At 36.9% G+C, this 16291-nt stretch overlaps 1 protein-coding gene across 1 annotated transcript; it reads right to left on the bottom strand.

Moving 5' to 3' along the window:
- Window positions 1-10818: 10818 nt before the first annotated feature.
- LOC18434444 (uncharacterized) lies at window positions 10819-14188 on the bottom strand. Its single transcript, XM_011625135.3, has 4 exons — window positions 13840-14188; window positions 13425-13672; window positions 12760-12979; window positions 10819-12156 (listed from the first exon to the last, which is right to left on the bottom strand). The coding sequence occupies exons 2-4, from the start codon at window positions 13668-13670 to the stop codon at window positions 11117-11119; spliced, it is 1506 nt and encodes a 501-aa protein (XP_011623437.1). The 5' UTR covers window positions 13671-13672; window positions 13840-14188; the 3' UTR covers window positions 10819-11116.
- Window positions 14189-16291: the final 2103 nt, after the last annotated feature.

The raw sequence follows: 16291 nt of genomic DNA, 5'->3' as shown, positions 1-16291 counted from the left end.
CCTTGTTCCAAAAGTAAATAGTTTTTTTGTATACTTTTCCTTTTTCTTTCGCAAGCTCAAGCAAATAACCAATGGAGTTGCAGGCTAGATTCGAGGCCAATTTCCTATAGGTGGGGCCATGACTTGAGGGAAAATCTTGTATGTCATGTGCTTAAACATCTTCCTATTTTGTCTACTTTTTTTTGCCACAAAAGGAAGTTAGACCGATGACCCTAAGAGGGCTCCAGAGTGCGGTCTATTTGCTTTCACATGCATGTGGTATTTTCTTTCCTTGGTTGACTGTTGGGAATATCAATGGCTATGGCTTCTTTTCCATTTTGGAAAAAAACTGAGACCATTGCAAGACCGGAAGAGTACACGCATGACTTCAAATGCATGACTAGAAAGTGCTTTGTATGGTTGTGAATTTCTGGCCACCAGAAAAATATTGAAGTTTTAGGGTAGCAGAACTGATCATTGTTCATGGGGATCTCTGAAAGAACTATGCCTTTTGGTATTGGTTGCTAGGATCATTTCTGAATGATTGACAAATTATTGGCACCAATTTAATTGCCCAATGGGCCATTCATTCTAAAAATATCTCAGGAGAAGCAAGCCTTATATGTAAACTTGATTTTGGGGAAGCTCATGATAAGGTCGAGTGGAAGTATTTATTTGAAATCGAAAGGCTGATAGGTTTTGGAGAGAGAGAGAGAAATTGGATTAGGGATCCCTCTCCTGGGGGAGGGGTCTTCATACTGTTTGAAAGGAGATCTATTGTTTTTTGAAAGGTATATGAAGAATTAGACAAGGTAGCCTTCTATTCCCTTTCCTATTCTGGTAGTTCAATCCTTGAGCCTAACGATATAATATATAAATTTGAAAGGTGTCTTCAGTGGATTCCTTACTCCAGCAAATTGCCGGGTCATCTCGCACCTTCAATATGTAGATAGATATTTCATTGCTTAATGATGTTGATACGGCACATAGTGAAGAGTCTTTTGACTTTTCCACTTCTGTGATGAGTACTTATTTCGGGCTGAAATTTTAATATGAGGAAGACCGAATTTAGAAGGATTAACTGCAGGTCCAAGGTTGTCCAATCGTATGCAAACTGATTCGGTTTTGTTATGCGGACTTCATCGACACCAAATACCTGGGTATTCCATTGTTGCAAGGTAGGCGGACTTGATCAATTTGGGATCCAATCATTGATATGTTTTAATATAAACTAGATTCCTAGAAATTAAGGTATTTTTCATGGCAGGGAAATGATCAGGCAACACTATCTAATCTACCGGTATACCATTTCTCATTGCTTAGGGCCCCACTGTTGTCCTTAATAGACTAGAAAGCATGATAAGGAGTTTCCTTTGGAGTGGTTCAAGGAGTAAAAAGAAGGAAAATTGTTTCATGCAGCAGGGACCACATTTTTAGTCCCCGACGTATAAAACATCCATTTTAATGATAGATGCAAATAGGTGATCAATTTAAAAATAATTGAAACTAACGGTCCAAATGTTTTCGTTCTTGAGTTTCATATGCATGATCTCCATGTTAGAGATTACATCCATTTCAAAAATAGATTTTTAAGACGTGACTCATTTCTACATGAACACATAGAAACCATGTTCTAAAAAGAAATACCACTTAGGTTTCTAGCCTCAATATGCACTCCAAAGAAGCAAGGGGGTTCTGGGGATGTGTAGGTTGAAACTAAAAAACGAAGCGCTATTAACCAAGTGGTGGTGGAGGGGAGCAGCAAATAAGTCACCTCGGGAAGTTTTTTCTGCAAAACAAATATGGGTTGGGTGAGGAGCAGATTATCATGAAAAAACTGACCCGAAAGTCGGCATCTTTTGCTTGGAAGAGCATAACTTCTCTGACGTTTTTATAAGATGCAGCAGGGTTTTAGTTCCGGATTGAGTTGGTGCTGGCTTTGCCAATGGGTAGGGGAAGTATCTTTTAAAATCCAGATTCCCAATTTATATAGCATGGTTGCAAGAACTGATGAGACTCTGAAAACTATGGTGAATACAACAGGATTAGAAGCTAATGGCAACGTTAAGCTCAGATTCAGGAGAGTACATGTTACCACGGGGGATCAGTAAGAAGCGTTAATAGAGCTTTTGTGAAGTTTCTTTTAAGGACATGGTTTTGGTGAGTCAGCCGACTTATGATCCCTTGTCTATCTAATGTCCATCTCTAAGATGGATGTCAGAAAATGTTACATCCACTAAAAGATAAAATGGACGGTGAAGAAATGAATTCATAAAATAGCATTTATATTTTTTGAAAAAGAAAACTTTCAAATTTCAATCATTGTTAGGGTTGAGATTATTGAACTCTAAAATTTTGGTTCGAAAATCCATCTTTGAGATATATTTCATAGGGAGACCGTACAAAAATCGTATGAGTCGGTCAACTCACCAAACACTTTTCCAAGTAGGGGTGGCAATGGTCCTGGATCCGACCCGAGGGGTAGACTCGATCCGGTTGGACCCGGTGGGTTGGGTCCGGGTCCAAATCTTAGATCCGAACACTATTTGGGTCTGGGTCCGAGTCCGGGTCCGCTAATATTTTTTGGGTCCCAACATATAAAATATATTTAAATATACTTAAATACATAGATATTCTAATTTTTGGGTTAGGTCCACGTCCCACATTATATTATTAGTTCCGGATCTGGGTCTTGCCCAACCCGGACCCGGCCTTTGCCACCCCTAATTTTTCAAAGATTTTGGAGAAAACCCATGTTACATTTTCAAGTCCTAAAAATAATATCTTTTGCAACATGTTATTTGGACTATCTATTTTAAAGATTTTTATGTGTTTATAGATCTATTTGATTTGAACTATTTTTGAAATTTAAAATTATATAATTAGAGTTAAAAAAGATTCTCATACCATCTGAATAATTTTCAATGCTAATAGTACTTACGGCAAAGTTGGGGGGTGCACCTTAATTTGATTGTTTTAGGTTGTAATCTCATACAAACTTAATTTGGTTGTTTGAGGTTGCATTCTCATACAAAACCACACCCTTGTAAGATATCTAATCAAGTTAAAAGTTTTTTCTTTTTTCCCCCAAATTCTTCATTGGGGAAAGAGGATAGTGCGTGAATTATGAGGTGAAACCAAAGTTTTAAGAAATGTCAATTTGGATTGTAATCGTCAAATCCGGATCCGCAGATTAGCCTCACTGACTAATCGGGCGATTGTCTTACGGAATTGGGAATTTGCTCTCCAAAAAATTGACCCTTTCGGTTTTGCCCCTTTTTCTGTTTTCTTAATTATTTGCACTCAAACTTGTGGGATTTTTTTTGTTTTTCCGATTCTGGATGTTTGATATGAATAAAAGATTCGTGAATCGAAAACATTGTTCCAGCTCCAGCCAGGCAATGGCTGATCCAGCGGGACTAGAGAAACAAGTGCCTCAAAAGGTCCCAAAATAAATTTACCCAAAAAAAAGATTACATTATAATAGAGAATGGTTCAATATTGCCGTCTCACCCAAAAGTCAACCAAATGGATTGGCAACTGTTAATCTCTACCGTTCATCAGTGATATCGGGTGGTGGACACCCCTCGCAGTAGATATCATAATTTTGTGGTATACTTGTCTATAAATAAACCATGAAAGACTTTTCGAAGAGTAAAGTCTGGCCCTCCAAATCTTGGAAACTTGGCTAAATGAAACATGGAAAATAAGAAAGACGTGGAGATTGATCTTCTCCAGCATAATTTTTTTGACGGCTGTTTTTTAACTTAGGAGCAAGTGAATTGAAAAATTCAGTTGCTAAATCTTCTGCATGATTATTGGAGATTGGAGGAGCTCTATTGGAAACAAAGACCTCATGTGAAGTGGCTTAAAGAAGGGGATCTAAACACAAGATTCTTTCATTGAATTGTAAGTGCGAGATGTAGGTCTAATGACTAGTCAGGTTTAAAATTCGCTGGAATTGAAGAAGATGATTATGAAAGTTGGGAAAATGAAATTATTTACCACTTTCATAAGATTTTCTCTCGAGTTAAAATTTGATGTAAGCTTTAGTAGAGTGGCCTTCAGTCACTTACCTTCCTCTGTCGCTGGACAATTGGGGATAGAAGTTTTAGAGGAGGAATTAAAGAGAGTCTTCTCTTTGTCAGAGGATAAAACTTCGAGACATGATGGGTTTTATATTATCATTTTTCAAAGATTTTGGATCATTTTAAAGCATGAATTACTTATGATGATTAAGGAATTTATGGAGACGGGGGAGATCTTCAAAGGAATTAATTCGACATACATTGCCTTAATCCCCAAGAAGTCTGCCATTGCCCATTTGGGGGACATAAGACCTACTAGTTTAGTAACTAGCCTTTACAAGATTATTGGTAAGTTAAAAGAGGTGCTCCTCCAACGAGTTGCACGGGCCCACAATCTGTTTTTATCAGGAATATGCTTATTGTTGGTAGTGTTTTTATAGCCCAGGAATGTCTTAACTTTAGAGCATTGAGAGATAATCTAGGGGTGGTTATCAAGCTCGATTTGGAAAAGATTTATAGTAGGGTGGAATGACATGTGTTGCTTGAAATCTTAAGAAGTATGGATTTTGGTAGTAAATGGTATAAGTGAATTTTTGGCAGTCTCTCTAATGCACACTTCTCAGTTATCATTAATGGCAGTCTCAAGGAGTTTTTTAAGGCCACGAGAGGCTTAAGGTAGGGAGACCCCCTTTCCCCTTTTCTAATCACTTTGGTTGCAAAGGCTTGGAGCAAAATGTATTGTAATGCGATCGATAAGGGATGGGTGAATGGATCTCAGCTCGGGACCCTTGGGTCTCACATCTTTAATATGATATACTCATATTTTGTGATGCGAAACCTCTACAAATCACTAATATCGTTCAATTTCTCAGGTGTTGTGAGGTGAATCTAGGCTTAGTTTTCAAAAAATTTCTATGTTGGTTGTGGCATGTGATGAGATATTGCTTAACTCTTTGGCGATTCCTTTGGCTATAAAGTTGAATCTTCCCTAGCATATACCTTGGTTCACCTATTTCGGATTCTAGACAGCCAAGAGTAATATTGGATCCAGCTTCCATAGATTTGAGCAATATGGGATCCAACTTCTACAGATTTCAAGTCGAGATAGACAGACCTTTGGAAAGCTAAATACCTTTCTTTGGGTGGGCACACCACTCTCTTTGGCAAATTTTCCTATATGCTAAATGTCCTTACTCCATATTCCAAGTCCTGTGGTTGTTTACTTAGAAAAGTTGATGAAAAACTTTTTGTGGGTTTTTATAAGGACAGAAGAAAATGTCATCTTGCTAGTTGGGAAAAAGTTTGCACTTCAAAAAAGAATTGGGATTTGGAAATTAGGATAAGCAAGCTGGTTAACAAGGAGTTGCTAGTTAAATAGTGGTGAAGATAAATCCAGGATGATAATCAACTTTGGTTGAAGGTTCTAAGAGCTAAATATGGTGTGGACCAGTTAACTAATTTGCTGAAAAGTGGTCAAGGAGGTGAGCAGCAATCACAAGTTTGGAAAGTTATATCCCAATGCAGATGTATAGTGGATAGAAACATCCGATGGTTGGTTAGAAAAGGGGATAATACTTCTTCTTGGTTTCATAATTAGCTTGGAGATGGGCCCCTTGCTATTTGTACCCGGATTTGTTTGCGAGAGCTATGAATCCTTTGATGAAGATTGCTGATTTGGTGCAATGAACTAATGTTGGTTGGGTATAAAACATTCAATGCTCCTATAATAAGGTTTCTGATATTGTGATATCTCAACTTTCTTACTTGTTCTCGAATCTGGATTGTGTTTATATTTCAAGTAATGGTGGAAAGCTGCTTACGTTTGCTCTTTAATAATAGATTAGCGGTGGAGTGAACTAAGGCTAAATAAGATTTGGAAATGGCCTATTCCACATAAAACTTAAGCATTTTTTGCATCCAAAATAAAAATTACTGTGGATAATTGGAGAACGCGAGGAAAAGTTTGTTCTGTAAGATGGGTGAAGAAACAGGGGCCACTTATTTTTTCATTGTCATTTTATTTGATCTCTGGGAGTGAGGCTTTTCAAAGATAGGATGCTCCATGGTGCTTCCCAGGTGCCACAAAAACATCTTAAAACATCTCCATCTTTCAAGAATTCCAAACACTGGAATTTTGATATAGATGTGGTTAGCACTTAGCTCAACTTTGATGGAAGTCCATTGGGTAACCCTGATCGAACTGGTTTTGATGGAGTTCTTAGAGATGATTATGGTGCTGTAATTTTTTATTTCTGCTCCTCGTGGGGTGCACACAACTAATTATGCCAAATTAAATGCTCTTTTGCAGGGTCTATTGACTTTGCGGAATAGAGGTTTCAATAGCACTCTGGTGGTGGAAGGGTATTCGATGAATGTCATTAGCAGAATTTGAAAAATTGAACCAGCCTTGGAAACATGCCAAGGGCTGGTTCCAAGTAGCCGGTAAACTGGCCTAACCTGGCAAGTCCCGACAAAAAGTGGTTAAAAAATAAAAAAATATAAAACAAATCTATAAAAATATGAAAATTATATTTAAAGCACGATTAAACGAAACACGTCAAAGTGAAGTTGAAAATTAGTGAAAAAATGGATTTTAAAAAAATCAATTTGTGTCCAGTGGTATATTTGAAATTATTTTTAAAATGGGAAAAATGTAAAAATAAGTATTGATGGCCAAAACACATTTCAATCTTTGCCAAAATCATGAAAAATATTTAAAAACACATTACAAATGAATCCCTTATTTTTGAGAAATTTATATAATTTTTTGTATTTTTTTAAAATATCCGGCCGGATCATCGAAACCGGCCCCTGGGCGGTTCCGATTTGAACCGCCCAAATTTGCAAACACAGATAATTAGGTGTAATAGGGAGCAAGAAGTACCTTGGAGCTTAAGGTCGCTATGGCGGCAAGTTATGAATATCTCCTTTGTTTGTGATTACCTTTTTCTCATGTCCATAGGGAGCCAAATGGTTTACTTAAGAATGGATTCTCTCTTTTTTGCCTTACCCTTTTTTTAATGTATCCCTCATTTGAGTGATAGGCTGTAGTTTCCTCTATAACAATAAATTACATTTGTCAAAATCCAAAAGACTTCCTACTCCCATGCGGGTATACTATCCATTTACTCCATCAGGGAAAACACATGGGATTCTATTTAGATTTCAAATTTTGGGGATTTAATCTCTACTATCCAAAGAATAATATCAATTAAAAAAAATTCCCATATAAACACGTTATCTGGTAGAAAAAACTAGTACCTCAAGATTGAATCAAAACAGTCCAATTTTAAAGGGCTAGATATAAGCGTCTCCAAAAATCAAAATTCCATTTTATTTTAAAAATATTCATCTAGTAATTCTTATATGTTTCTAAAAATTTAAGATCAAAAAAATCTTTCTAAATAAGTGTTTTGGGGGAGGGAGTAAATACACAATATATTCCCGTGGAATCATAGCATAGATGCTCTTGTCAAAGAAAAGAGGAATTCTTTTGGTCTACAAAAAGGAGACCCAACATACGAGAGTATTGTTAATTGGAGACAGCCTAATTCCTCTAAAGGCCAAAGGAGCTCTACTATGGCGAATGTCCAACTCTATGATGGCGACATACTTTATAGTTTTAAATATGACAGTGGTTTGTATAAGGCTGCCACCCTAAACAATCAAAGTAAGGCACACCTTTAAATAGTACGGGAATATGTTGTTTTAGTATCTGAAATATTATGATGAAATTTTATTTTCAAATCTTATTATAAAGAAAAACAGTTTGATAGGGCTACGATCTTATTAAAATAAGTAAAGTCTCACCTCATAACTCATCAAATATTGTAATTTCAGCATAAAAAAACTTTTACATCAATTATCTTGGCTTAAACATTATTGTTGAGAAAAAAAAGAAGAAGATTTCAAGCTTTAAAAATAGGGCCTATTGTAATTAATTATCTAGACCATTCATTTCGCCCTAAAAGTAAGTGTTCATAGATTTGCAAGATTTGTGCCATTTCTTTAGTTTCGAATTCATTGTCAGTATTGAAAATTGATTTTAGAGTCATCATGGAGATTTTCGTTACCAAAAGTGCATTTTGGATGAGGATTTGAGGTGAGGATTTATTTGTTTTCATAAAACCTAGGCCCTATAGAAACCTCATCCTATCATAAAATTTAAAGATTAAAAAATAGTGTAGATTCGAACAAATCTAGGAACACTCGAAAATCTTGAAAATTGGCGGTCTAAATATACATTACAAGATACACCATTTCCAAGACTTAAAATATATTTTATCTCATGTTCATACATCTTGAGGTTGAGATGATCGAGTGAAGGGTCTTTCAGCTTAGAAACAACCTCTTTTAGTGAATTTTGATGTGCACCTTAATTTGATTGTTTAGAGCCTCATCCTTATATAAACGTTTTTTGACCATTATGTACAAAAAAAAATAATGGTATAATTATATACATTTCCTTATTGTTTAATAGCATCAACCTCATGTGGGATTAAAGGGATTGTCTAACAAGATATCTTTTATCTTTTGTACATGGACGTCACAATCATTCTCACTCGTTAGATGTCAAATTAGATAGCTTGAGGTGAGTCACAAAATCCAAGAAATTTATTTATTTTGAACTTTGTGTTTATTTAATGATACTCTTACAACCACCCATTTTAAAATTTAAGGGACAAAAATAATTGTGCCTCAATGTACAAAAGATAAATGGCCTCTTTATAGATAATCCCGAGAGGAAATTGGTGCACAAGCACCTCCAATGGTCCATATTATTTAATGATACTCTTACAACCACCCATTTTAAAATTTAAGAGACAAAAATAATTGTGCCTCAATATACAAAAGATAAATGGCCTCTTTATAGATAATCCCGGCAGGAAATTGGTGCACAAGCACCTCCAATGGTCCATATTATAACGGAATAAAGTTCATGATCACAATTTTATTTTGCTTTCAATTTTAATTTTGGATGTGTAAACCATGCTCCTATGGGAGCACAATGTATATCTACTCCCTCGTCATAAGACTTTTTTAGCAGAATTTTTTCAATTTGAAATTTTATGAACGACCTAAGAATAAGTAGATAATTATTTTTATAATAAAAAATTTAAATTTTGAGTTTTTTAATACTTAGATCTCTTCTTCTAAAAATTGGACGGTCTCTATTCAATCTTGCAACATTATTATTTTCAAGTACATAGAAAGTACAATTAAGAATTTTTATTTATTTATTTTTATTTTATTATTGAGGTTAATCCATGGGTTGAAGAAGTTTCCACTCCAAAATTGGAGTCCTAAACTCAAATGTACATAGGGTTTTTACCCAAGGGAGTAAATAGGCAATATATTCCCGTGGGAGAATAATATCTTTTGGCTTTATAGGTATGGTTAGTTGCAACCTTAAACAATCCAATTAAGGCGCACCTCCAAATTTTATCGTAACATATAATTTTGATTTGAAAAATTCATAAGATTATATAAAATTTTAAACTCCAAAAATGGTTAAAATCAAATATATCTATAAACATATGAAAAGCTTGAAAATAGACGGTCTAGATAATGTATTACAAGATATATTATTTCTGAAAATAAAAAAATATTTTTTTTTATTCATTATTCTTGATGTCAAGATGATCAATTAAAAGGTTTTTCAACATCAAAACAATATTTTCCAATGGATTTTTGAGGCGCATCTGTAATTCTACGATTTAAGAGTGCAACATTGAATAAACTTTTTCCTTTCTTTATTGTCTAATATTGGCTGTGGGGAAGGTGCATGTGTACCCTCTTAGCATCCATATCAATTGGGACAGTCCATTTTCAAGATTTTCAAATATTAATAAATCTTTATAATTTTATAATTAGAGATGGAAAACAAATTTGGACACCAAAACTATGCTCATAATAAAATTATAAAACCACACCCAAAGATAAAACAAAAAGGCACTAAAAAAATACCCTAAGAGCATTTAAGGAGGAAGCATTGCCTTTCACCAGCAAGAGAAAATAAAAAAAAAAAAGAAAAGAAAAAGGCAATGGCCTTAAAGATTGCTGCTGAGCGTGAGGCCTACCATTATTGATTAGAGAGTGAAGAGCATTGATATTAAAGGGCCCATTCTAGGGATACGTAAGTCACTGCATCACTTAAGCCATAGGTGTGAGGCCATCACATGCAACCACCCAAACGGCTATTTCCCCATCGAAAAAGAAAATCCCCAACCCTTTAATATAAGATTTCACCATATCAAATGAAAATATCATGAGATAAAAAAACTGGCCCTAGAGAGAGAGTGTGTTACTCCCATTCAAACTTTAGAGAGAGAGAGAGAGAGATCCAAATGCTAAGTTGAGAGAGAGAGAGAGAGAGAAACTTGACCTAGAGAGAGAGTTATCCAATTGCTAAGTTAAGAGAGAGAGAGAGAGAGAGAGAGAGAGGAACTAGACCTGGAGAGAGAGTTACTCCATTCAAACTTTCGAGAGAGAGTTATCCAATTGCTAAGTTAAAGAGAGAGAGATAGAGGAAGGTAATCTCCTACTGCAAACTTCTTTTACAGAAAGGCATTAATTGAGGGCACTGAAGAAGACAAGGCCATTAATTGACTGACCACAACTTAACGCTTGCGTTTATCACTCCCCATTTGTTTCCTTTCCTGCTTGGCATTCAATGCCATCAACTGCCCATCCCTGTTCACTCCCCACAATTAAGTTTCTCTCTCTCTCTCTCTTAAAAGACTTCCTTTCCTATCTGAATTATGCCTGCAAAACCATTCAATATCAGGCAATAACTTGAATTAAGAGACCCTTGAAGAAAAGGCACCGACTCTCTCTTTCATAAAAAACTCGAGAAAACTTTTCAACAGTAAAAAATCATTCACAGACGAACATACTTTCAGGTGAAACAAAATTTGAGGGGAACCCCCATCCCCCAAACTCCCCTGGCTGAAAAAACATGGACTTTGAATCATGCAAGGAAAAGCAATCCTATCCATCATATAGTAAAAGTATCAGATTGGGAAATGAGGGCACAATAATGGAAAGATAGAGAGAGAGGGGGAGAGAGTTGTATGTGTTTTTTTCTCTTTGTTGGGTTTAAGAAGGCCTCATAACTGAAGCTTGCTGAGACTTGAACTGGCTCTTGAGATGGTGGTTTCCTCTAATTTTTTTGGACCTTCTTCTTTCTTCTCAACTGGGTTTGAAGACGGCCTCAATGGAGGAGACGCACAAACTGGTACCACTGAGCGTATCTGAACAGCAGGAGCAACTGCATGAGCTCGAATTCCTCCGTTAAAATTGTCGGCTCTAAGAATTCGAGGATTGACATTGCAACCACCCCTAACCACAGGCACCATCAACTGTGGAAGAGACGCAGCTTGAGGCCTGAAAATCTTGGAGCCAGATTGGGTTGGATGGTTCTTATGTTCAGGGTGCGGAGCATTGAAAATTACAGTGTTTTGGAGAGAGAAAGGCCTTGAATACCCACTTCTTGGCCTGAAAACAGGGGTTGGGCCGTTGCTATTGTTGCCATTGTTGATGGGTTCTGTTTCGTTGGGCTTAATTGTGACCTCAGATTTCACACCAAGCCATTCATCTTCATCTTTTTGGTGCTCCTCTAGTGGAGGTTGGACCTCCTGTATCTTAACCTGAGGCCTGGTTCTAATCTGAACTGGCATGACTCTCTTTGAAACAAATGCATGAGGATCATTAGCACAAATTGGAGGAACATTTGATACTCTAGGTGAAGAGTGTTCTTGAGTTGCAGAGGGCTTAAAAATCGTTCCTAAAGGTAAGATCTTTGAAGTTTGAGGTGGGGGAGGAGCAGGAAGAGCCAAGAATCGAGATTGGGTCTGTTGGGGTTTCTGATAAATAACAATGTCTGGAACCCTATCAGGGGATCTCCATTGCTGATATTGCTGCATAGCATTTGAATGTGTAGAGAGAGAGTGACCATTGCTGGGGTTGTTGTTATAACCCATTATCACTCTTCTTCTTGGAATGCCCTGTTGGTGCTGGCTTTGTCTCACTGGTTTAGCACTCTCGTCCTTGGGTCTCAAGCTCGCTAAAGCTCTGGCTACAATGACTTGCTCCTGTTCTTCATTGCTATCAGGATCCCTGTTTGTCTGAGAGGAACCCATGTGCGGCACTACAAGGAAAAATGGTAGAGAGAAGAAAAACAGAATCAGAAAGAGAACCTAGGACGGTTTTGGATTTTAAACAAGATTAGAAATTTAAAATGGAGTTACAAAAAGAACGCAAAGATAAATTTTTTGGTATAGAGAGAAGAGCAAAGTGAGACAATGAACACAGAATATGGTAGAGAGAGAAGAAAAGAAGAATGAGAAAGGGAAGCCAGAGAGAAATATTGGCAGAGAGAAGAAAAGTCGAGTGACAACCAGAACCCAGAGAGGAAAATTGGCAGAGAGAGAAGAAAAACAGACTGAGAAATTGTAATTAAATAAGAGAAGGGAAAGAAAGTAGAGTGAGAAAGTGAACACAGAGAGAAGAAAATGACACAGAGACGGAAAAACAGAGTACAAGAGAAAACCCAAAGAACATTGCATAGTTTTGAATTATAAACAAGAAAGACAATGCAAAGGATGAAAGGGAACCCAGAGAGCAATGCACTTAGTTCTGGATTTCAAAGAGAAGAAGACAATAGAATTGTAGAGCGAGAAAGAAAAACAAGAGAGCGCTGCACTTAAGGAATTTAATCAAGAAAATAGGGAGAGATTACAGATAGGCTTACATTGTTTGAGAGCCGTCCAGGCAGCCATGGCAGCATTTTTCTCAGCTTGCTTCTTGGTTTTTGCTGAATCACCATTGAATGTCAGACCAGCAAGCTCAACATTGCATGTGAAAACAGGGAGATGACCAGGCCCTGATCTCACCGTAGTGTAAAGAGGGAGGTTTAGCCCTGCTCTATGAGCTGTTTCTTGAAGAAGGTTCTTATAAACCCCTGTCTCATCCTAAACAATGAAACAGTACACAACACCCATATGTAATTACAAAAGTAGAAGACAGTTTCATCCATAAGCTCAAGAACAGAAGAGAAGAAAATGATAAAAAATAATACTTTTAATGAGAGAGACTAAAAATACTTTTAGTGAGAGAGACTGGTTTTTCAGCCTAAAAATGATAAAAACGGAGAAATCGACAATGGGTTTCAAGTAAGATAAAGACTGGTTTCTTTTGCTTAAAGGGAAGAAAAAAATTGAGTCCAATTTGATGATTGAGAAAGAGGCTCGTTCATATGCACAAAAATGGCAGGGGAGAAGAGATAAACAGATGAAAACTGAAATGGGTTTGGTGTGAGGGAGGAAGACCGAGTCTTTGCAAAAAATGACAGAAAAAAGAGAACCAAATTAACATAACACGGGCTTTTACAAAGAGAAAAGTAATGATTTTACATACAAGAACTCTTGCAGCTAAGGACCTGGAGGGTCCTCTTGTAGAGAGAGTATTAAGGGCCACTTCAGCAGCAGCATGCTCAGCTTGTCTAAGAGTGGTGCAATAGTTTGGACATTCAAAGATCTCTCCATTAAAGTTCACTGAAGCTTTAAACCTTGGAGCATGGTCTGGACCTTCTCTGATACAAGCATAAGATGGAAGATTGAAACAGCTCCTCTGGGCTAACTCCTGCAACTGATTCTTATACATTCCTGTAAACAAGAGAGAGAAAGAAGAGAGGGAGATAGAGACAACCATGAAAGAGAGAAACAAGTGAACAAATACCATCAATCTGTGAAGAACAGCAAGGAACCAGAAACCCAGAAAAACCCATAAGCCAAAAGATCAGAAGAGAGAGAAACATGGGTCAGTAGCCTACCTCCCAGGCCTAAATTTCGCCAATATTGCAGAGTTTCAGGCTCTGGAAAGGGCAGGAGAACTCCTGCAAGTTCTTCTCAAGCTGGACATGGAAGGCCTATGAGATCTATGAGAGAGAGAGAGAGAGAGAGAGAGGGGAAGAAGAGAAATGTTACTCTGTAGGCTAAAATTTGAGCCCTTTATGCTGCATATTTTCAATTTCCTTTTGGGTTTTTTTTCTTATTTTCTTTGAAAGTTACTGAGAGGGAAAAAAGGATTCTTTTGCTGTGTTTTTACTGCCAGGTTTAACGCACGCTTTCCCAATACAGCACGGTTTTCCAGTACTGTGAGCCCCAAATGAGCCATTTCCCTTCCGCTGTGCTATTAATGGGCATTTATAGCTGCAAAGCTTTTTTTTATTTTTTTTACTTTTTCTCACTTAGGGGCTTAAATGCAATTGCTTTGGTCCTAACCATGGATTTAAATGCCCTATAAAAGATTCTCTATACCCACCCTCAAAGTCAATGGTCTTCTTCCAATCAAGGCCCTCTCACGCTTTCTCTCTCTTCCCATTCTCTCTCTTAGATCCCATTTCTTCTCTCCCCTGATCCATTTATTTTTGTTTTAGGTCTGTGCTTTTGCTTATTTTTTTTGGGTTTCAGGGGTTTAGTGCATTTGGTACCCACCACCCATTAATTTCTCACCACCCATTAATTTCTTGGACATGTTCAATAGTAAAATTGTTTCATACAGGCTGAACTGCATTTCTTCATATATAGACCAGAAAGTGTAAAGCATCCATCTTTAAAATGGATGCAAGTAGATGTTCTATCTAAAACAAAAGAAACCATTGGTCTAAATATTTTTTTATTAAAATTATTATTTCTGGTTTTTAAATTTTATTTTATTTTTTCATATTCATAATCTCCATATTAGAGATTAAATGTCTTTAAAAATTGGGTCTTAAAATCCATCTCAAAAATAGATTTATTAAGAGGTCCACATTTCTACATATGCTGGCTTGGCCGCATACAATCCGGGTCATTTTCTTTATTGACACTAGGCAATAGATGGGTGTCCATCAATATTTCCAATTATGTTTAAATGAAAAAAATGCTCACCCTCTTCCAAAAACATTTAAATGGATTTACAAATAGGCCAGTACCTTCCTATTTTCTAAAGTGCATTTAGAAATGGGTATTTATCAATATTTTTAATAACAGAGGAAAATGTATATGCTTTATTAAATTGCCAAAGTTGCCCCTCAATCTTTGAAATACCCTAAAAGACTCTTCCACAAATCAATGCTTTAAAGAATTTCATTACAAATTTATTGTTGAAGGTGAATGACTTTAATTGTTCAGTAGTAAGGTGAATGACTAGCAAAAGGCCACCAGTCCTGAGTTCCTCTCTGCTTTTTGCTTATCTTTTAACAGTGTAGTCTAATCTCCCCCCCCCCCCTCCCCCCCCCCCTCCCCCCCCTTTATTTTAAGGCTTCATAGCCAAACAATTCCAATGCAATTGGCAAATGAACCCAACCTCTATTTTTTATGTCAGTTTTTTCTTTTAAATGTTACCGTATGATGAGCAAGCAGATGGACCAAAAATTTGAAATTGTGGCCATGAGGCGTGAGGCGAGAAACCGCCATATCGAAAGTTCCGTCAAAAATTTCAGAGTGGGTCCTCAAACAATACCAAATTTAGTTATTTGCCAGCATATAAATCAAAACAATGTTTTGCATTTTTCTCTCTCCTTTCATTTTTACTGTATGGTAACTTTGAGATTCTATTCCAAACATAGGTTCTGAGTTTAAGAGCTCCAAACCACTGCATGCCACGCTCCGTTGCATGAACCCCAATTTCTCGTCTTTTCTAACAACCATTTTCCATTATTGTCAAAGTGATTAAATGCATAATTATCGTCGAAGGGTAATCTTATCCTGGCATGCCACCAAAGCTTCAAATACACTGAACCATGGCCCCTGGTTTCCTCGGCTAGCCGTTAGCCAAGTTCAAGATAAGCCTCTCTGTATCTTGCTGCCACATTGGCCCTTAAATTGGAAAGAGGACTAATTAACTTGTTTTATGACCTCCCTTCTTCGTTTTCTTGTTTCTACAACCTTGCATTGGAATGGGGCTGTGACAAATTGGTTTCTGAGTGATTCTTCTTTAAAGGTCCTGTGTCCTCTGTATAGAAAAGAGGGCTGCCCCTGATGAAAATTCAAATGGCAAATATTTCCCATATGAACGGACAAATAGTCCATTCGGCACATATGCTTTGTTGTTCTTGCTTTAGCAAGGGGGGAGCTTGATATGTCTGCAGCAATAGTTCTGAGGTCTCGACCTCCTGACATTGTGTCTTATCTTCTTGTCTTTGATGCATCAAATTGTAAGGCAACTCAATTTGTATCCCTATTCTTTCAATCAATACACATGGTAGGGGACTATTTTCCCGGCTGACTTGCAAAAAAAAG

This window comes from Amborella trichopoda, chromosome 6 (assembly GCF_054954075.1).
Source record: "Amborella trichopoda isolate Santa Cruz 75 chromosome 6, AtrichopodaSantaCruz75HAP2 v2.0, whole genome shotgun sequence".
Classification (NCBI taxonomy): domain Eukaryota; kingdom Viridiplantae; phylum Streptophyta; class Magnoliopsida; order Amborellales; family Amborellaceae; genus Amborella; species Amborella trichopoda.
This window is presented reverse-complemented; position numbering and strand designations above follow the sequence as displayed.